This window comes from Malaclemys terrapin, chromosome 1 (genome assembly GCF_027887155.1).
Source record: "Malaclemys terrapin pileata isolate rMalTer1 chromosome 1, rMalTer1.hap1, whole genome shotgun sequence".
In the NCBI taxonomy this organism is placed as follows: Eukaryota; Metazoa; Chordata; order Testudines; family Emydidae; genus Malaclemys; species Malaclemys terrapin.
In genome coordinates this window covers 75,941,735-75,965,311 of record NC_071505.1, presented here as the reverse complement: position 1 = coordinate 75,965,311, position 23,577 = coordinate 75,941,735, and the positions used below count along the sequence as shown (strand labels likewise).

At 40.5% G+C, this 23,577-nt stretch overlaps 1 protein-coding gene across 2 annotated transcripts in view; it reads left to right on the top strand.

Annotated features, from left to right (window-relative positions):
• The window catches only part of SLC6A15 (solute carrier family 6 member 15), a 54,347-nt gene that overhangs the window by 10,056 nt on the left and 20,714 nt on the right, over positions 1 to 23,577 (top strand). For both annotated transcript variants that reach the window (XM_054027486.1, XM_054027494.1), the window contains exons 3-5: positions 12,934 to 13,416; positions 21,359 to 21,516; positions 21,929 to 22,055. In XM_054027486.1, coding sequence (XP_053883461.1) covers positions 13,128 to 13,416; positions 21,359 to 21,516; positions 21,929 to 22,055 — 574 coding nt within the window. In that variant the 5' untranslated portion in view covers positions 12,934 to 13,127. The remainder of the gene's footprint in view (positions 1 to 12,933; positions 13,417 to 21,358; positions 21,517 to 21,928; positions 22,056 to 23,577) is intronic.

Genomic DNA, 23,577 nt, shown 5'->3' with positions numbered 1-23,577 from the left:
CAGCCATGTTATTTGCCAGGTCACATAGCGCTGGACAGTCGTCAGAAGGTTGGTTTCTGAGCATGTGGATGACCATTATGAAGATCTAGCTCTTCTTGTGTCCTATACGGTACACACATCCATGGTCATGGCTCATCTACCTTTACCACCATTGTGGAATGTGGCTCTATTCCACTGGGTCTGTCATTGGCCTTAGTAAGGGGTGAATTTTCCATCAGAGGCAATATGCTTGACTGGTCCAGAGTTATACTTCCCATCTGCCTGTGCCAGCTTTTCTGAACGTGGCTGTGAACTTGAAAGAAAAGTTGTGACTTTGTATACAGTGAAGCTAAGACAATTAAGGAGTACATTCAAGCTTAAATTCCCCATTGAAGTTATTAATATTGCTTCGGTCATTAACAAAATCACAGTAATGTGAGAGGTCCAGTGGTTATGTTACTAGCTTAGGAGTTAGGAGACCTAGGTTCAATTCCCTGCTCTTCCTCAGACTTCCCGTGTGACCTTGGGCAAGTCACTTGGGCCCAGACCCTCAAAGGTACTTAGGCATTCCTCCACTCAGCATTGCAATGACTAACCTCTAGGCAGCCTGCTGCCTAGGGGAATTTTCAGCCTGAAGCTAGGCACTCAACCTCCCCATACAATGCATGGGGAGAGTCAGGTGCCTAAAAAAGGGATCATCTGAGACTAGAAAGCTGAGCTGGGAGCTGCCTAAGATAGCCAGGAGTAAAATGCTTAGAAGAGGGGCTTAGGCACCTAAGTGTCTGATCTGGTTCATGCCTCCCTGTGCTAGGGATCCTCAGCCATGAACCCTCTTCTGGAGTTCGGCCACTTCAATAGCCAATGCTCTAGCAGGTGAAACCATCTCCCTGCCTCCAGTTCATGCTTGATACCTCTCAGTTGTCCTACATTTCCTTGAGTCTCTGGCTGTCTTTTGAGTGGGTGCTGTGCTGCCCCCTCCATCTATGAATGGCCTGCATCTGGCTCTCCTGCTGTGGGGTCTGACAGGTATCAGATCTTGGGCATATTCAGAGATCGGGCCCCGCTGCTGAGAAAGGCGTTTCCCTGCATAGTTTGAGAATTCTGCTTCAGGGCTTTAGCATCTCTGTGCCTCAGTTCCCCATCTTAAAAAAAGATAATAATAATAGTACACGCTACCTCACAAGGGTGTTGTGAGGATAAATACATTAAAGACTGTGAGGTGCTCAGATACTCTGGTGATGGGGGGAGGGGGTCATATAAGTACCTAATGTAGATAAAATCTAAGCAGGTTACTTTCTTTTCTGAATCTAGACTTATTGGGTATGTCTATACAGCCTGCAGCAACAAGGTCCCAGGCCAGGTCGATCGACTCAGTGTTGTGGGGCTCATGCTTGCACTCTAAGAATCGCTATTTAGCCAATGTTTTGAAGGTACAGCTTGGGCTGGTGCTCGGGCTCTGAGGCCCACACCCTCAAGGGCCCACCTCTTGGCTTCAGAGCCTAGGCTTCAGCTTAACCACAGCACCTACACAGCTATTTTTAGCAAAGTAGCATGAGCCCTGCAAGCCTGAGTCTGTCAACCTGAGCTGGGAGTCTTGCTGCCATGGGATGTGTAGACATACCCATTATGCCTTGATTGTAGTAAATAATAAAGCTCCCACTATCTTCTCCGGGAGAAAGATTGGGCCCATAGTTTGGACGATGCAAGTGTCAACATGATTCTCTTGGTTTTGATATTGAAAGAAAAGGCAACATTTTAATTTAACCAGTTTAAAACGTGTCTAAGAGATGATAATCATTAGTCAGTTGCTAGCTGGGTATTGTTTTAATTTAGAAGGCTTGCTTATAAATGATTGGTGAGGGGATTTCCAAAGAATTCTGATTGTGCTAGTTCAGATTATTAATTACTATTAACATGTTCCTATTTGTGTATTTTGTTCTAAAATATTTTTAACTGGGTCACACATCACCTATACCAGCAATTTCCATTCTGTTAAGTTCCCTGAGACATCAAAGGGGCACTTGTCCAGTCGATTTAAGACCAAATTTAGATTTTTAAAAACAGGGATTTACACAGCAAAAGGGCGAAAAAAGGTTTCCGTGGTTTTCTGTTGCTGTTAAATTCCAAAGCAAAATTTCGTTCCCCATTTAAAAAAAAAATCCTCTATTATAGTGTTTCCAAGCTAAACGATGCAACAACAGCCTGTGTATGAGAATGGCCATGTAAAACTGACTAGAAACAAAAATTAAACTGACAAGTTTATTTTCATTGTCCAGATCAAGTGTAGCAATAAAAAAGTTAAACAAACAGCATTAATGATGTGAAAATTAGGTTTTAGATATCCTTTCAGTGGTAAGGTATTATTAATAGTAGAGCCACTGCTTTTTAAAAATATACAAGATTTTTAATTGTCCCTTTAAACTTGCACTGAGTTGAAATATTTTTATAGCAAGTTTTATATTAGAACTAAAGTTTGCTTTTTATTTATTTATTTTTTTTTGCTTTTAAACTGCACTGTGAAAACTGTTTTGTTGTCAGTTAGTATCTTTTAAGCCTTCAAGAAACTACAGAGGTTGCTACAAGACAAATCTGGGGTTATGAAGTGAATGTCCTATTAGGAAAACCTCAAAATGATGAACATATTTAAGGCTTGATTTTGTCCTAAATCTATAAATGTGTAACTCCAGGCTATGGACTAATTAATATAGTAGGAGGTAGGAGCTGGTGGAGTAGGCCCCATAGTCCAGCAACACCACAAAGCCTTTCACTAACAATGATTTTCCCCCCCAAGACTTTATTCTTGTGGTTTGTGTCACATAGATTTTTGGAAGCAAATAATCAGTCAGTAAGAAGGGAGTAAAACAACAACCTCAACCTGTGGTTGAAACCCAACCATATAGCAACTGTGTGTGACACTGCAAGTTACTTTTATAGAGTGTCCTAGATGTTCTCTAACGGGGCCTCAAGTCCGAAGCCCTGCCACAGTACTTTACCCTTTGCACCTGTAGGTCTGAGCAAGGCGTTAACACACTGCTTGCCAATGCTCAGTTAGCTCTTCTGCATTTGGCCAGATGGGGGTTCCCTCAGCTTTCATGCAATGATGTGGAGCTGATGCTATTTTGTTTACGCTCCAAAAAATTCTTATTCCCAAATCTGCATTTTTGGTAGTATGTACCCCAAAAGCAATGTGGTTTGGTGAAGGATTTAAAATGGTTACAGGGAAATGCTGAGCCTATTATAGTACCTTGTGTTGGAACGTCATTAGCTCCTAACTACATTTGTAATGGTATTATTAGTGGGGAACTGTTTTCCCCTCTTAATGTTAGCTAACAGAAGTAGAGTGGACACATAAGTGACATGGTCTAAATCAGTCAGTACTATATGACTTCATCAACCTGCTTAGAAGGTAGCCAGGAATGGGCCCAATATGGCAACACAGCAGATTATCTGGCAGTAATACCAAACTCAGGAGTTCACTACTTGGAAGATAAAACCAAAAATAATCCTGTGAGATTCATTTCCAATATATAATGCAAACACAGTCCATTTCTAGAGTAGGCACTTGTGATGGGTTCCCCCTAGGGTGCCACCTGGAACTGGGATACCACTGAGCCCTCTGACCCACCAGCCTGGGCTCTCTCGCTCACACTGTGTTGCTGTGACAAGTTGCAAAGCCCTCCAAGCCTGCACTTTCACTAGCATTCACACAGATAGGGACACACCCAGCTGCACTCACACACAGGCTCTCTAACCACCAGCCTACCCAGTAGCGGATTTATTATGGCGCCGGGCACCAGGCCCACACTCTAGGGGGGCTCCGGCCAGGCCCACTCTTCTCCGCCTTCCGCTCTCTCCTGCGGGGGGCAGAAGCTTGGTGCTGCTGGCACTGAGGCTCCTGCTGCAGTAGGGCAGCCAAGCTCCCCCTCCCCTGCCTCTTCTCACAGCCTGTTGCATTCCCACCCTCCCCCTCCGTGCCGCCAATCAGCTGTTTGCCGATCAGCTGTTTGCTGGCAGGAGGGAGGGGGAAGAGCGGTGCCGCAGCATGCTCACCGCTGGGGAGAGGAGGCAGAGAAGAGGTGGGGGCGGGGCCTTGGGGAAGGGGGTGGAATGAGCATACCTACTCTGTGACTGCAGAGCTGCGCAGCCCGGCTGAAAAAAGAAGGTGTTGCTCAGCTCCCCGGACTTTGCAGCTGGACACCACCATCTGGGTCCTAGTGCTTGTTGAGCTCCCTTCTGTGTGCTGGGAGCCATCCTTCATTTTGTACAAGAGTGAGTGCCCGCGGTGGGGCAAGCAGGGCAAGGGGACAGAGGCAGTGGGGAAGGAAGGGGGTGGGATGGGGAGGAGATGGAGTGCTGGGGAAGGGGCATGGGATGGGGAAGAGAAGGGAATAGGGTAAGGATCAGCAACCTTTGGCATGCGGCCCACCAGGGTAAGCCCCCTGGCGGGCTGGGCCTGTTTGTTTACCTGCTGCGTCCGTAGGTTCGGCCGATCACGGCTCCCACTGGCTGCGGTTTGCCGCTCCAGGCCAATGGGGGCTGCAGGGATCGGCGCAGGCCGAGGGATAGGCTGGCCGCAGCTTCTCGCAACCCCCATTGGCCTGGAGTGGTGAACCGCGGCCAGTGGGAGCCACGATTGGCCAAACCTGTGGACGCGGCAAGAAAAACAAACTGGCCCAGCCCGCCAGGGGGTTTACCCTGGCGTGCCGCGTGCTGAAGGTTTCCGATCCCTGGGATAGGGAAATGGGGGCCCAGCATGAGGATCCCCTTGGCAGCAGCTGGGGCTCCCCTGTTAAACAGGCCCATCAAACCCTCACCCTGATACCCCACCTCCCCTGCATCTGTACCACCCCGATGAGCCCCCCCTAGATACCCTCCCCACTGATCCCTAACTACCTACACTTAGACCCCCACCCAAATGAACCCCACCTCCCCTGCACTCAGACTCCCCCTATCCCCCGCTGAGCTCCAACCACTTTCACTTGGTCCCCCCTACAGACCCTATTGCACCTGGTACCTCCCTGTGCATCCAGATACCCCACTGAGCTGCCTGCACCCAGACTGTCCCCCACAGAACCCTCTTTCCCCCATCTGAATACCCCCACACTAAGTCCCTCTGCATTTGGATCCTGCTGCCGGGCTGAGACTCCCTGCCCACATCTGGTGTGCCTGGCGCAAAAGGGGCAGGGCCCCAGTGTGTTTCTGTGGCAGGCATGGCCCTTGTGCGGTGTCAGGGTCAGGTTCAGCCTCACTGCCAAGTCCCTGTCCCAAGGGGCCGGGGGAGGCTGCGGGGTATTCTCCCACCTCCATGCAGCCAGTGGCCTGTGCTCCCCACTGCCATGGTGGAGCTTCCACATTTATTTATTGTAAAAAAAAAATATTCAGAATTTAAAAATATTATGCACAGAATTTGATGCAGAATTCTCTCAGGAATATGGGGTGCTGTACAGCTGTGATGTTGGGACTATGAAGGGGGTGCTGGACAGTAGGGGATCTGTGGGTGGGGGAGCTGGGCAGGGGGTATGGTGTGCAGGGTGCTATGCAGTTGTGGTGGGAGGTCAGCGGGAGGGGTATCTAGGAAGGGGGTGCTGGGCATAGGGATCTGTGGGGGAAGTCTCTGGGTGAGGGGGTGCTGGGCAGGGCACTGGGCAGGGGGGCAGTGTGGAAGGGGCATGCTGGCAGCACAGGGCTGGGCGGGTCAGTGTGCATCTAGTAGTTGTGGGTTTGTAAACAGTGCCCTTGTGCTGGGCTGAGTGGGGCCACTCCCGCTGCGCTGCACCTCATTGTCCCCTACCAGCCCCTCGCTCTGTGGACCGCCTCCCATCACATGCCCTATTTCTGCAATGGAGGCCCAAAAATATGTTTGGCGCCGAGCCCACAAAAAGTGAATCTGGCCCTGCCTAGGACCCCAGAGCGGTACCATCCTTCCTTGGTCAAATCTGGCCAGTATATGGGTTTAACACCTGGTCCGCCTCTCCCTCAATAGAGGACCATGCACACTTGTGGTAACCAAACTGAGATTTTTCGCCAGACACCTTAGTCAAATACACACTGGTTTGGATTAAAACATAAAATAAGTTCATTAACTACAAAGGATAGATTTTAAGTGATTATAAGGGATACCAAACAGATAAAAGCATATTATCTAGCAAATAAACAAAAACACAACCTAGGCTTAATATATTAAAGAGATTGGATATGAGTAGCAAATTCTCTCCCTAAATGTTGAAACAAGCAGGCTGCAGAGATTCTTAAGGGACTAGTTGCACTTGCTTGCAGCTCAAAAACCTTTCACAGGCTTAAAATCATTTTTAGCCTGGGTCCAGCACTTCTCCTGAGTTCAGTCCTTGTTCCTCGGGTGCTTTCAAGAGTCTCTTTGGAGTGGGGAGTCGGTGAAGACCCTCGTTGATGTAACTCCATCACTTAAATAGCTTTTGCAACTGGTGGGAACCCTTTGTATTTACGCTTCCTTCCCACGCCAGTCAGTGGAAAATCATTGGTATTCCAAGATGGAGTCCAGTACCAGGTGACCTGGTCACCTGTCCCTGTGGGGTCCTGGCAGCCATGAGTCAGAGGCTGTTTACAGTGTCCCCAGGAGGGCTCCAAGGTGGGAGATAAGCTTTTCCTAAGGCCTATCATTTTTCCTAATGGTTCATTAACTTGAATGGGTACTTCCCAACCAGAACATCTAGACTGAGTGCATTATGCCTAGTGGGCATTCCCCATGTGTAAACACATTTGTAATAGATACATAGACAATATTCCTAACTTCAGATACAAAAATGACACATGCATACACATAGGATAATCATATTCAGTAAATCATAACCTTTCCAAAGATATCTCACATAAAATCTATCTTGCATAAAATACATCATAGTTATGCCATAATCATATCATAAAGATATCACTGTCAAGAATATGGGGTGCAGTGTCACAGCACTTACACATGCATTACAGTACCATCCCAAGGAAATTTAAAGGAAAATACCCTAGGGGTGGGATGGGTAACACCATGTTCCCTGTTTGTCCATCAGGAGTCACATTTTGTATTTTGCCATATTACTACATCCTAATCAGTAACCAACCCACTCCAAGTAAACAGAAGGCCTGTGTTACACAGGAGGTCAGACTAGATGATCACAATGTTCCCTTCTGGCCTTAGAATCTAGTAAAACTCATGTCAGAGTGCTTAGTAGTTTTGGCTACATCCAGGACTCCAGATAATAAAGCCCAACATTTAGTACAACATACAGGTTCTTTGTATTCAGCCTTATGAAAATCACTGGTTTAAAGTATTCTTTGTTTTATTTGACTATTTTAGGGACAGGGTCTGTCTTCTATTCCAGCAGTTCTCAAACTTTAGCAAACCGAAGACCCCCATTTTGATTTAAAACAGACAGAACAGAATGGAAATGGCTCATACAAAATGTGAAGGGGTGGTAGCATTTCCTTACAAATGCCTATTGTCTCAGATAAGTAAAGAGAAAAGACACCCCATCTTTTTTGTTGCGGCATGTTATTGCTGGTTGTCATATGCCTTTCGCTTTAGGGACTTGCTACAATACATATCACATTATGCTGTAACTTTCTCTGTTTTTATTGGGAACATAACTGCTTGATGAAAGGTATCAGAGTAGCAGCCATGTTAGTCTGTATCCGCAAAAAGAACAGGAGTACTTGTGGCACCTTAGAGACTAACAAATTTATTAGAGCATAAGCTTTCGTGGACTACAGTCCACTTATGCATCCGAAGAAGTGGGCTGTAGTCCACGAAAGCTTATGCTCTAATAAATTTGTTAGTTTCTAAGGTGCCACAAGTACTCCTGTTCTTTTTGCTTGATGAAAGAAAATCTAACTTGACAGAGGGTCCAGGACATGAGTTACCATAATATTTGCCCTGTGTGACAAGTAACATTCTTGGCATATATTCTCTCCTAAATGATCCATTCTGGAATAAATCACATAAATCGTTGGGGGTAATCTGATTTTTCTTTAGAAAATTAGTTATGTCGCATATAATGCTCTGTCCGTTTGCTTAAATGGACAGTAAGGCGCTGAGGAAATGATGTAGCAATTCAGGTTGTTTTATAAAGGGAAGAAATAATGCATAGTTTACAATGAGATATATGGGGTGAACATGAAATTATAGAATGGCAAAAGTGGCTGGCAATTTGATCATATTGATCTTTGATTGAACATAGCATATATGAAAAAAGCATTCCCATTACTATATGTATAAGAGCTGAAAAGCAAGAAATAATAATAATAAAAAAAGAAGTAGCAGAAGCTAGGACTTGTCATAATTCCTGTATACCCCAACAGTGCATAGAAATACTTCAGATACTTCAGAAATGAACATTTATGAATTTTCCTCTTCAGATTTGTTCCTTAAAATTAAAAGTTTTTGAGAGATTAATTTAAATTATAGGCTAATTTATATGGCGCCAAGATAGTGAGGCTGGGAATTATTTTGCTTTCATTACAAGATGATAGTTAAACATATGGTCATGATCTAATTTTAGAGGATATTGAATTAGGTTACATATTAGGCAAAAATTTCCCAAAAGGCTTATGAGGTAAGGAAAATCTAATCTGGGAACCTGTAGAAGCTACAAGCATCTGAGAATTCAGAACATTTTGAATATGACATGTTGGTCATTCAGTGAAGTAGTGAAATGGACTAAAAGGGGCAATTATACTTAGCACTGTTTTTGTTATTTTTAATTTCACTTCCATACAGTTGCCAGAGGTTTTTGAAAATAATTCTATTCTAGTTTTTAATCTTTGGGAAAGATTGCTTGTTCCATCATTCACATTTATTTCTAGAAGAAATTACTCTTATAGGTTACATTTTAAAATTGAAAGTCTTCTTTAAGAAGTCTATTTCATTCTCTGGAAGCTTAAAATATAGTTCAAGGGTATACTACTGAAAAATCAATGGAAACACCTATGTCTCTAATGATTATGGTTGTGACTTCAATGGGACGACTCATGTACTCAAAATGTTATTATTATTCATTATTTATATCCTGAGAGCACCTAAAGATTCCAGTCATGGTTGGGACCCCTTTGTGCTAGGCACTGTACACACAATAGAATAGAACAGCATTTCTCAAATGGAGGTCTGCGGATACCTGAGGGGTCGGCGAGGGTACTCCAGGGGCCCCGGGGGCCCTGCTGTTCAACTCTTCCTCCTTCCTCCTAAACACTTTCTGCATGCTGGGGAACAGTAGTTCAGCAGTGTGCAGGAGGTGCTGGGAGGGAGGGGAAGGAGTGGGGACAGGGCGCGCTCAGAGGAGGGGGTGGAATCATGTTCGGGGGCACTGATCAACTCCTTCCCCTCCCTCTGAGTGCCTCCTGTGTGCCGCTGAACAGTTGTTCCCCAGCATGCAGGAGGCGTTGAGAGGGAGGGGGAGGAGAGGGGATGAGGCACGCTTGGGGGAGGGAATGGAAAAAGGCAGGAAAGAGGAGGGGGAGGGGTGGAGCAGGGGTGGGAAGAGGCCTTGGGAGAAGGGGTGGGGTGGAGTGGGGGGCAGGGCCTGGGGCTGAGCAGGAGGCTTGGGGGTCCATGAAAATTTTAAAAATCAAAATGGGGGTCTTTGGGTTGCTAAAGTTTGGAATAACCGCTGGAATAGAAGACACACCCTGTTCCTAAAAGGCAAGATAAACAAACATACAGAGATAAACAACAAAAAGTATGATACTATTTCTTCTCATTTTTCCTTTTATATAACACCCCCACTCTCCTACCAACCTCTGCTGTGTTCACTGCTAGTTCATTACGTGGTTAAGTACTTTTCAGAATTGGCGCCTCTGTAGGCCCCATTTCTAGTTCAACACATGCCAGAATGCCCCTTAACTTAAAGTGTGGAAAAAATTCTACTCAGCAGTCACCCCATGTACAGTTTTTGTCACCCGTTTCTGCCAAAGTAGAAATTAAAGGGGTAATGTGGCTTGTACATGGGAGCCAATTTCAGACCTGGAGGCATACATACACCAATGGTATCTTCAAGACCCTGCTCCAGGATACTCCTCTGGGGCATGTGATCCAGAAGGCCTGCAGAGCAACCTTGCTGCCACTTTTAGGGATACCAAAATAGGAGTGGAAAACTTTTGTTTTGTGCATGGGAGACTGGTGGGTGCCTTATCAGGATGTGAAACTTGGAATATAGAGTAATGTATTCATTAATGCTAATTTAAAAGGGCATTTTGAGACTAATTTATAGTCTACAGTATCCTCTAGAGACTTGAAAACAAATACTCTTTATTTTCCCTTTTTCTACTTAACAAGTGTTTATTTTATGTTTTTCTACCAAGGCAAGCATACAAATAGGTTTTGTTTATTTCTCTTCCAATGCATGGGCTTTGTTACATAATCTATGATAAAAGTAAATATGCGCACGTCATTGGCAATGCTGCTTTGTACCATAGTAGCAAACAGATATGTACGACCCGTTCTTGTTTTACCTCTTTAAGAGTCAACATCCGTTCAGTAGGTTCATCTCAGGTAGCAAAGCAGGCAGTGCACACATTGACCTAGATTCATTGAGAAACTGCGTTTTCTAATGCTGCTGAAGTGAGCTTTGGATTTCTATTGCTGCATTTATTTCTCTTGGCCCACTTTTTTGCATTCACAAGCCTATATGAATTGTCAGTTACAGTTAGTAGTGTTGTGTGTTGCCTTTATACTAACATGGCAAGTACAGTTATGAGTGCATTGGGTCTAATATTATTCAGCTGTTATTAAAAAAATAAACCCCTTTTTGTCTACATGGGAACTTGTTCTTAAAAAAAGATCTAATCATCCAGTCAGGATGACCATATTAGAGGAAGGGAAACAATCACAAACAGGCAGGACTCATGGAAGAGGTGGAGATATGTGCTAATGTGCTCATCCCTCCTCTCCTGAAGCATGCAGGAGCCCTCCTACATTTTGGACTCCATGGATGAAGAGGGATGGGAAATTTCTGATGGGCAGGAGATGAGACACCTGGGTCATACCATTTTCCATGGCATTATCTCCCTCAAATCTTGCAGGCTTTCCCCACTCAAGATGATAGCACTTACATTGACAGTGAATCCAGCTCTGTTTCTGCAAACATTCCTCTTGATTAGCTGCAGGCTGAGGTCTGGGGCAAAATAACTCCTTTCATTGCTGTCATCTGGCATTAAGACTACAGTGGAGCCCTACCACTAGAGGCCAGATGCTGCTACAGAAACTCTGACGTCCAAAGGCTAGAGGAGTTTTCATGCATCATATAAAACATGATTCCCCATCAATTGGGACTTCAAGATTAGGCCTTTTGGGTAAATTTACTTACTTCAGAGGGTCTGCACTAAGCTCTTTACATCACTTAAGCCTGAATTATAAGACCTCTGTTAGGGGTTTAAATTGTCCAGATGGCTTCATACCAATCCTCTGCAGTATGCTGAACTTCACCCTATGAGAATAGTGAAAAATTCCTTCCAAAGCACTTCCCCAGAAATCGGATAGCTACTCAGATATATCTACAATACTTTATGAGCAGTTGCAAGCAAGCCCAAATGTCTTTTTAAATGGCTTATTGTGTTAAAAGAAAGTATAATTATATATACTTTTTATGTCTGTGCTAAAATATATATGTTCAAAAGGGAAGGGTTTTTAAAAACACAGGTTGTCAGACATTTCAGCCTATGTTCAGATATCCTCTTTTTCCAAAATAATTGTATCTAAAGCACCGTTTCAGCTCACTCTAAACAAATGAAAAGCCCTACCTTGAAAATGTGTGTTGGGGGCTCTTACATTTCTTGTGCTATATAGTTATGCACACAATATAGGCTGTCCACACTATTAAAGCAACAGCACTTCTCTGTATATTAAATTTGAAAATCTTACTGATGTCTGAGTTTCAGGAAACAATTTCAGAAAATTTAGGCTGCCCCCTTTAAGATTCTTAATAAATAAATTCCAGAAAAAAAATAAAAAAAATAATTTCAGGTTTTTAGCCACAAGTCAAATAGAAATTCTGAACGGAGATTTTTAATTTTATTTTACACATGTAAACTGGATAGCCCCCACTCTGTTGCTGGACTTCTGCCTGCATTAGCTGCAGCTCATTCCTTTGTTGTTTTGTTTTTATCAGGGGATGCTTGGCTTTAAGTTTAAAGAATGTTAAGTGTATCTAGCCCCCTGGCTCACACTCCCTCCTCGAAACTCCCTTGTGAAACTCTTTGTTAGCTGTTTCTAATGGGTGCTAACGGGCTTAGGGATTAAAGCCTCATTAAGAAGCTCTCAGCCTTGCCTAGCAGGCCGCTAGGCTTAGAACACACACGGTCAGCTCACCGTCTCCCAAACAAACAGACCACACGGTATATTTCAATCAAGCAGCAAGCACACCACAAACACACACACTATAGACAACCAACTTACCCCAAGGGTCACATAATCGCTCCTCCTTCACCTGGAGAACTCCCTTGCAAAACTCCCCTGTTAGCCGCTCCTGTTCGCTAGCTCCTCTGGTTGCTTAGGAGCAGGCTTTTGAAAGCCCGTGGTTAAGGTTGATGGGTGCTAAAGGACTTATGGAATCAAAGCCTCGTTAAGAAGTTCTCAGCCTTGCCTAGCAGGCTGCTAGACTCAGCACACACATGCTAGTTCTTAGTAATTGAGTGAAACATATTTTAAAGAGATGCTTGAAATCTGAAAGGTAGAGTCAAGTGGATTATCATAACTTAATGTAAATCAGAATTTGGACCTCCACATATTGATGGTATCTCTCTGACATTTTATTTATAAGGAGAAGAATATAACTATCATTATAGTCTATAGGCAAATTAAAACAACCATCCAAAAGATGAGTTAGGAGTTTTCTTGTAACCTAATGTGAAAATAAACTGAAATAGATAAATGAGCAAATAACTTTCCTAATTACATTTTCTTGTATAATTTAATAATTTATTCTTCTTTAAATTTCACAGGTATATATAGTTCAAACATTTAGAACCAGAAGTCTTCTTTCTCCTGAACACTCTGTATGAAGGACTAATCTGACATCCTCTTCAGTCTAGCTGTTCAGTGAATTACCAACATTTTTGGTTTAGCCAAAGGAAAGCTTTCTTTGTCAGCCTGCCTGAACTGAACCTGACCCACTTACACCTTTTCTTTATTGCAAATGCCTAAGAACAGCAAGGTGGTAAAAAGAGAACTAGATGATGAGGTTATCGAGTCAGTTAAGGATCTTCTCTCTAATGAAGACTCTGCAGATGATGCCTTTAAGAAGAGTGAACTGCTGGTTGATGATCAAGAACATAAAGATGTAGATGTTGAAGAGGGGTCAGATGTAGAAGATGAAAGACCAGCCTGGAACAGCAAACTTCAGTATATTCTGGCACAAGTTGGATTTTCTGTAGGGTTGGGAAATGTGTGGCGATTCCCATATCTGTGTCAGAAAAATGGTGGAGGTAAGGGTCGGTTTTTACTAACTTGCCTTGCTGATTTCATTGTAAAAACCAGATAAATTTCTCCAGAGTCTCAAATTTATCTTTTAATTTTGGCAAGTGTTTATGAGAAGAAAGCACCCCATCTTTATTTTAGAGAGACAAATCTGCTGAAGGAAGCAGTACATTATTCTGATAAGCTTCTTTGGCCTTGTGTTTTGTGGTAGAATTTCCCTGTTCATGTAACAGTTTTATTTTAACTTACATATTTGCTAAGCAAGGTCCTCTCATTTGTTATTTTCGTGGGCAGATTGTGGTATGTGAAATAGTTAGGGCCTGATTCTCAGTCAGGCTAGGCCTCTTTACATCAGTCAGGCAGTGTAAAGGGGCATTAAAATGGACTTAAATGTAATGGTCCTCACTTTAAGGACCAAATGAAGACTTAGCATAACTGAGCGTCAGGTCCTTTTTAATTAGATCACTACTTCCTAGATAGTTTGATCATGATCAGTTCTTTGCCAGAACAAAATATTATGGGAATGTAATGGAGTTTCTATAGGTAATGAAGAATTTTAATCATACAGTGTATAATATGAGACTAAAAGGAGTTAATCTAGATGTTAGAAGAACATACTGTGCTAGGATATAAAATTGCTTCACTTTTTCTTAATACCTTTCACATAAAAAAGAAACCACATCAAATTGCATATTACTTGTCTGTTGATACATGTCTTAGATACATTGTGAGGCTCGAGTTGGGGCCTTCCTTCAAGATATGCAACAATAGCCTATTAATCCACACCCTGGTATGGCTGACTGCTCAGCTGAGTTGAAAAAGAATCTGTCCATATTTGCTGAACAAAAAATGAGAAGGTTCTAGAGAATTGAAAACAAACAAGAACTTTTATTCATGGTGGACATTTAGGGTCAGATCCTTCAAAATGTACAGACTGGGGCAACGGATGCCATTAAAGGCTACAGAATCAGGCCTAAAATAGTTATTTGAATTCCAACCTGTGGTCACAATGGCCCACATTCCATAGCTGCATAGCTCTCATTCATTTCAAACAATGGAAGAGTTTCCACCCTTCATTTAACTTTAATTTGTACCTTTATTCTGGAGCTAGAACCATTAAATTGTTGGGTCCCTGTGGAATCTGACTCATTTCCTTGTCTCTGTGCTAAATAGGAAGTTCTGATTGAGAAAGTGGAAATTGGATATAGTGTTCTTGAAAGCCATATATTCTTTCTGTTTAAGGGCTGTTTGTAGGCAGTATATGGGTAGGGTAGGGCTGATCCTGTATCCTTATTGGCAAACAAACAAGTTAAACTAATTCACATTCAGTAAAGGAGTGGACATTTTCTGCACCCATTTCACTTTCCAAAGGGTATCGAGATGCAGTCTCATGCAGAGTGCTTTACAATAGTCTGTTTATCAAACTTATAGTTATTTTGTGAAGCTTTGCTTAGTGCTAGTCAATTATGAATTTTGCAAACTCATTGCTTAATTCTGTGAACCAGCAGCACCAGTCTATCAGCTGCTTTCCTTAGAGCAAGGAAAGATTGTTTTGATATGGTCAGACATCTTTACAAGTACTGTGTCATCTTGTGCTTGCCAAATTAATCCAGATGAAACACAAATTAACAATACAAATCTGGGATTGTGCTGTAGTCTGGGAAAATAAATCTACAGTGGTTGACATTAAGAGCTCAATATTTGTCCTTCCGAAGTGAATGCAGTATCATGGGATCTCCTATTCTAAGTATAGGTAGATGTTATGTTTATTGCAGGTGCTGGGCCAGTGAATACATGGCTTAACAGTGCCTACTGCAGTCTGTTTTCTTTACTTATTTTATATCATTTTGAAGACAAGGTTAACTTCTGACTAGTAGAGAAGAATGAGAAATGTATTGATCTGTTTCCTGGTGATTTAAGATAACAATAAAGCACAATGGGGAGACTTTGATATAAATGGATACTCAAACATAGGTTTTGTTTCTTCTCTTTTTGCACACTCCAGATTTTAAGACTGTTCAATCTATTTTGCATTGCAATTAGAGTGCTTTTGCATAAATTTCACAAAGCCTGTTTGAAATGTCTTTGTCAGAACTGCTCTACAAACTTGCACTGAGATCACTTGATTAAAGTATCTGCATGAGTTCTGATTATGTAGCAAGGCACCTTCATGTAGATTTTCCAATAGAACAGCTTTTTCGATATGATAATATTTATTGACCTACAAACTTTAGTCTAATCCAAACTTTTGTTCTTTAACTATAAACTACTTATATTTGACAAATAACTGCAGACAATGAAGAGCCTCATGAATATTTTTAGAAATAAACCAATCAATTTCCAGCTACCAAAAATAATATATTTATTGACTAAAAAGCTTTCCATTAGAATAATAAATTTACTGTATTTCCTTCTACATAATGTGTTTTAAAATCGTCAATAGTATGTAAACTTTTATGATGGGCTAACCTTCACCATTTTTATTCTTGACACTTGTGACTTTAAAGATGCAAATAACTATAGAAAAGAATTGTAGGCATCAGGCTGAATTGATTAGAGATCATTTCTATAGTGAAAATATTGGTTTTATCCCAGTTCCTTAATGGGACTTGGCTAGACTGGCGATGGGACTTGGGTGCCTCCAAACACTTTTCCCTTCTCTGGTTCCAGATCTCCCTATTCACTTTGACTCCCTAGTTTACTAGTTCTCTCTCTCTGACCTTGGGGTTTGGGACCTTTTTTGCTTGCTCCCTCTTTGCACTCTTCCATAGTAACTTATTGGTATTTTGACTCATATTTAGCATCGGACATATTGTTGACATACAGAGCACACCATGTTATCCACACATTGGTATGGAGACAGTTCTTATAATGTTTGTTTTTCAATATAGTCTGAAGAAAGAAAGAAAATGGAAATTGGTTGGGGGGAGTGATATCAAGGTTACAGGGATAAAATAATGTCAGTGTCAATTAAGGACACCTTACTTACTGTGACAAGGGTCCTAGTGGGGAGCCAGCTATGGTCACTCATTTAGGGTGACCTGCAAAGAATGGGGCAGACAATCCCCATAAAGCTGGTGGACATTCCAATACTTAGATTTATCAACCCAGCATAAAACAGCTTCTTTATTACCTTACTGGTTACTCAGAAGTCCAAACAACACAGTTCCCCTCAGGCCTCCATTCAGGTACCCATGATGAAAATTTCTGTAAATCTTATTTCATCATATAAAAGGAAAGGTTCTACCAATCCCAAAGGATCGGACACATTACCTCCCAGGTTAATGAATGTTTCAGATCTTACCCAAATACACACTACAGCCAATTCTTATTAGCTAAACTAAAATTTATTAAAAAACAAAAGAGAGGGAGTATTGTTAAAAGATCACTATACATACAGATGTAGAGTTAAATTGATTGAGGTTCAGATTCATAGACGAGACGGTGAACTTTGTAGTTGCAAAGAGTTCTTTCAGGAATAGTTCATAGGTTATTGTTCAATGTCCAAATCTCATATTCAGGGTGTACCAGCATAACTGAGACCTCAGTCTTGGGACTCAAACTTCCCCTGATGAAGCCTAAGCAGATCTGAGAAGATAGAATCAAGGCCCAAGGATCTTTTATACAATTTCATGTCTTTTGACAAGTTAGAATTCCTCGGGGAACAAAACGTAATTAGGGTGACTTTGAAGGAGGTCCATCACCGGTACTTAGCTATATGAATTAACATAAGGCCATTTGCTTGTTCCGCCACCATTCACAGTACATTTCAAAGAGAGATGAATACTGAGATATCCTGTGTTTACAATTCATTTAAATGATAGGATGTTCTTTTGACCTCTGAATTATCAGAATACAGCATAGACAGGTACTGTTGATTACATCGTTGACCCTAATCATACATATGTAAATACACAAAAACACAAACATTATCTGCCCACATGTCTTCTGAGAGTTATTTATTTTGCAGGATGTTTAACCCTTTCTAGCCATGCATCACACTTTCATAAAGAATGATGGTGTAAATGATGTCTAACCAAGATTTGCAATACTGGCTCACTAGGCAGACTTCATAGGACTTGCTGAGTCATATACTCACATTAGGAACTCCACAAAATACAGATCTAGGAAACTCTTAAATATCGTCAACAGTATTTTTCTACCTGGAGTGCTTTTGGAGTTGATTATTTCCATGCACATATTTGACCGTGATACCTTTTTTTTAATCACACATTTTTTATATTACAGTTCACAGCTTTCTCTAAAGTGCTGAGTCATGCACAGCTTTAATCCAAGCATTTTGAAATTGATAGTTTGGGATGTCAGGTCAGAAAATATGACAATAACATCATATTACTATAGATAATTTTATTAGAGTACAAATATATTTTATATACAGATCTGAACTATAAAGCTATATTAACACATATTTTAATGTTACAACTTGCAGCTTCAAAAGGAAAATAGGCATAGAAAGTGAAATCTGGACATTAATCCTTATAAGTTAAATTCTAAAACTTTATTTTGAATATACATATTTGAACATACATCATTAAGTCTGGGCCAAATACTTAGAGCTATGCAGAATATCTGAGGCTTGATCTTGTGACGTGCTAAAGATTTTCAACTCCTTTCGACTGACAGTGGTAATTAAACAGCTCTCAAGGTTCCACTCACTGCATTCAGTCCAACAAGTAATGGCAAACCAGACCTTTTTCTCCCTAGGGGAAATACCAGCAAAATCAATTGCTTAAAATTTTCATCTTGATACCAAGAACAACTAATACAGATTACCTATTCTGCTAATATTAAGTATATTTACAATAATCATATCCTGAAGCATGCGAAACACATTCATGTCCCATGGAAGTTGTATGTGTTTATTAGTAGCTTGATCGGGCTTCAGTTGCCATGAAGGCGAATTTTAAGCTCTTGATTTTCCTAGCATTTAGCATGTCAATCCTTTCTGTATTCCTGTTGAGCTAAAGAGTAGGAAGAGCAAGTAATGATGAGCAAGCTGATAAGTATAAGCAGCAGCAGGAAAGCTATAGAGTCTACTTCATCATTACTTGTTGAAATGCCTGTACTGACTGGAAACACATCAGGGGCTGTTAATGGGGTAGCCTGTATTTTCAAACTGAAATATCAGCAGATTGAACAGTATAGGTTGTGAACTGATAACACAAAAAGGAAGCTGTCATTTCTGAGAATTATGAAAAAAATAAATGCTGACATTTTAGTGATCAGTAATTCAAACCCACAGTTCCATTGACTAATCTTACTAAAATAAAGTACAAATTAGACACTCTTGAGGTTTCCAAGTCTGAGTACAGATGGATTCATTAATGAATTCTTGATCAATAACCTGTAATAGATGGTTTCAAGTTATCACATGTGACTATAAGAGTTTCTCTCAAGTTCAACTTTACAAATTCTAGTTTGAACTGTATTATTGAGTGTGAGAACTTATGAGCGTGCTGCAATGAAGTATATTGAAGTATATTGCAAGTTTAATTCTCATTCCATTAAAGCTAATTGCTCAAGGCTAGTTTCAACCCTAAACATAGCATTACTAGCTGTAACTGAACAAATTAAGACTGTGAAAGATCACTTGAGTGAAACATTTAGTAGTTTTTAATACCTGTGTGTGTGTGTGTGTGTGTGCATGTGTGTATGCAAAATTAATATTCTTACAGGAGTAAACAAACCAATTTAGAATATATAATCCAGTAGGACACTAAACTGCAATATTAGATAGTCTACTTCGATTTATTGTAACTCGCATAAATTTAGACATTTAAGATGTGCTGGCTCACATCTCTGGCTGCCAGACCAATGATTCCTGATGCTGAGTATACAGAAAGCAGGTGACAACGTTTTGGACCAAATCCTACTCAAAGTAATGCCAAAAGTCATATTGGTTTCAATGGGACCAGAATCAGATATTTAATATTTAGAGAAAAAAATGTCAGCAGCAATAATTTAAATAAATCTGAAAATATACTTTTTAGATTTATCAGCACATACCAACAGTGAGTGACAGAAAGAAGGTCCTGTTAAAAGTGACCTAACTGTATGAGCCAGGGTATCATACATAAAATGCTGCATGTGTGATTTGACAGAAAAATATTTTTAAGATATAGAACAGAACTCTTGCATGAAAATACAGAAACATACCAAACTGTGACACTCAAGGGCTATCTTGAAAGTTGGCATGTAGAGCCACTTTTACCTATGTACTGTGCTAATTTAGGATGCTATTAGTAAATATGGCCAAATGTTGCCCAAATTGAATAGGAATTATCCTCATTTGTCATGTACGCTACAACACCCATGTGCCAAGTTTTCATGCATTGGAAAGAATGCTTACATATAATTCCAATTTGTGACAGTGAGAGGATGACACTGCAAGAAGCTGAAAGAAGCTGAAACAAAACATATTTGTTCTGATTCTATGCTGACTAGGGTGACCAGATAGTAAGTGTGCAAAAGTAGGATGGGGTGAAGGGTAATAGGCACCTATATAAGACAAAGCCCTGAATATCAGGACTGTTCCTCTAAAATCGGGACATCTGGAACACTCTGATGCTGACCTACACCTGTGCACTGAAAGTAACAGAGTTGCACAGGGTATAAAACAATGCAGAATTATGCCAGGGTAAATTTGGCCCATTGGTTTAATTGATAAATCTTCCAACCTACAACTGGTCTACAAAAGGGCCCCAATTCAGCACAGGAATTAAGTATGTGCTTAACTTTAGAGCCTTGTGGTTAAGCTTGTAGTTTTGTGTGCTGAAGACATGGGTTCAGGTCTTGCTCTAGTACAGACATCCTGGGTAACATTAGTCAGTTAAGTCTGGTTTTTAAAGTTATTTAAGCACTGCTCCACTCACCATTAGAAGGCCCAAGAAATTTAGACAGCTAAGTCTTATTTTCAAAAGTGACTTAGGAACTTAGGAGCCTAAATCTCACTGAAAGTTTTTTGCAACATCACACAATTCCTGTATAGGTCAAAAATGTCCACTTTTGCTGCTCTGATAGCAGTTAACACACACACAGTGTCTGAAGGTAGGTTGATTTAGCATGTGATTACATCACTACTACTCTGATGAGTGTGGTTATATGCACACAAAATCTAGCACAATCAAGTAGCCAGGTCAGAGAGCACTCACTCCTTGGCAAGGTTTGGCTCGAAATGATATGCACTTACTTAACAGAAAATGCATTGTAAACATGAGATTTCTTGGCTTTTCAAATTTTAAAAGATTCATGGGCATTTTCCAATGAATACTACACTATCTGTATGATGGAAAACCATTTCTACAAGTGACAGGCAGAGATTAAAACTGGAAGGGTATCAGCTGCTTTAATAGAATCATAGAACTATGGGGCTGAAAGGGACACTGAGCGATCATCTTGTCTATCCCCAGACTTTTTCTCCTGCTGATAATAGTTCACCTAATAGCTCAACTTAATTAATTATTCTTGTTACAGTTGGTATGGCAATACCCATTTTTCATGTTCTCTGTGTATATATATCTTCCTACTGTATTTTCCACTGCATGCTTCCGATGAAGTGGGTTTTAGCCCATAAAGCTTATGCTCAAATAAATTTGTTAGTCTTTAAGGTGCCATAAGTATTCCTCGTTCTTTTTGCTGATACAGACTAACACAGCTACCACTCTGAAACCTGTAATTTATCTAAATATTCTTTAATCTGTTCTTTCCCTATTCTGGTCGGTAATCTTTTTCACTTGTTAATATTGTGTTAAGCATCTAGTCACAATTAATCTTTTTAATGGAGAGTGAAGGGAAAAAACACACACACATTAAAGACTTCAGCAACTTGTGTCATCCATTATTTGTTCTCCTTTCAGAAATATACACCTGCCCCGACTTAGAAGACTCTTCCTCATCCTAATAGTAATTGATGTCCTCTTGTTTTCATAGGTGCATATCTTGTGCCATATTTAATTTTGCTGATGATAATAGGGATTCCACTTTTTTTCCTGGAGCTTTCTGTGGGCCAGAGAATCCGACGAGGAAGCATTGGTGTATGGAATTACATCAGTCCAACGCTTGGTGGAATTGGATTTGCAAGCTGTGTAGTAAGTTTGTAATTTACATAGTTTGATGTTCTCCAGAGCATCACAATGAAATACATTGGGACTTTCTGCTCAGTTTTAACCAAAGGTTAATAATTTTTGTCCTAGCACCAGGGCCAATTTACAATGTTTACAGAATCTGTAAAACTCATATTGTAATATATAAAAATATTAGTCTTTTGGGAGAAAGAGTCTGCTAAAATATTAGCAAGATATGCAGGATAAACACAGAAAAAAACCAAGAATTTGGAAAATATTGGACTTTTAAATATATCCACAAGGGCCAAATCACAGAGCTGTTATTCATTCCTTACTCAATTTTAGGTAGTGCAAGATTTAGCTTGTTTTATTTACTTTAACTTAAGATATGCAGTTATTCAATAAAACTTTTAAAATATCTTGTTTTATCCTTCAGGTATGTTTCTTTGTGGCCCTCTACTACAATGTGATCATTGGATGGAGTTTGTTTTACTTTTCTCAGTCGTTTCAGCACCCCTTGCCATGGGATCAGTGTCCTTTAGTGAAAAATATTTCTCATACATGTAAGTCTTGGATATACTCTTTTTTTTTTTTACAGTCACTTTGGGCCTGATGCAAAATCCACTGAAGTCAAGAGCAGTCTTTGCACTGATTTCAATGGGCTTTGAGTCAGACCCTTTATTTGGCTATTGCCATTTAAAAAAAACAACAACTTTTTTTTAGGGCTGTCATGATTAATTTTTTTAATCACATGATTAATCGCAGTGTTAAACAATAATAGAATACCATTTATTTAAATATTTTTGGATGTTTTCTACATTTTCAAATATATTGATTTCAATTACAACACAGAATACAAAGTGTACAGTACTCACTTTATATTTATTTTTATTACAATTATTTGCACTGTAAAAAACCAACAGAAATAGTATTTTTCAATTCACTTAAGACAAGTACTGTAGTGCAATCTCTTTATCATAAAAGTTGAACTTACAAACGTAGAGCTATGTACAAAACAAATAACTGCATTCAAAAATAAAACAATGTAAAACTTTAGAACCTACAAGTCCACTCAGTACTATTTCTTGTTCAGCCAATCGCTCAGACAAACAAGTTTGGTTACAATTTGCAGGAGATAATGCTACCCATTACTTGTTTACAATGTCACCTAAAAGTGAGAACAGGCGTTCACATGGCACTATTGTAACCAGAGTCGCAAGATATTTATGTGCCAGATACGCTAAAGATTCATATGTCCCTTCATGCTTCAACCACCATTCCAGAGGACATGCGTCCATGCATCCATGCTGATGATGGGTTCTGCTCAATAACGATCCAAAGCAGAGTGGACCGATGCATGTTCATTTTCATCATCTGAGTCAGATGCCACCAGCAGAAGGTTGATTTTCTTTTTTGGTGGTTCGGGTTCTGTAGTTTCCGCATCAGAGTGTTGCGCTTTTAAGATTTCTAAAAGCATGCTCCACACCTCGTCCTTCTCAGATTTTGGAAGGCACTTCAGATTCTTAAACCTTGGGTCGAGTGCTATAGCTAATTTTAGAAATCTCACATTGGTACCTTCTTTGCATTTTGTTAAATCGCCTGTGAAACTGTTCTTAAAACGAACATGTGCTGGGTCATCATACGAGACTGCTATAACATGAAATATATGGCAGAATGCAGGTAAAACAGAACAGGAGACATACAGTTCTCCCCCAAGGAGTTCTGTCACAAATGTAATTAATACATTATTTTTTTAATGACCATTTTCAGCATGGAAGCATGTCCTCTGGAATGGTGGCCTAAGCATGAAGGGGCATGTCAATGTTTACCATATCTGGCACATAAATACCTTGCAACATCGGCTACAAAAGTGCCATGTGAACGCCTGTTCTCACTTTCAGGTGACATTGTAAATAAGAAGCAGTCAGCAGCATCTCCCATAAATGTAAACAAACGTGTTTGTCTTAGCGATTGGCTGAACAAGAAGTAGAACTGAGTGGACATGTAGGCTCTAAAGTTTTACATTGTTTCTGAGTGTGGTTATGTTACCAAAAAATCTGCATTTGTAAGTTACACTTTCACGTT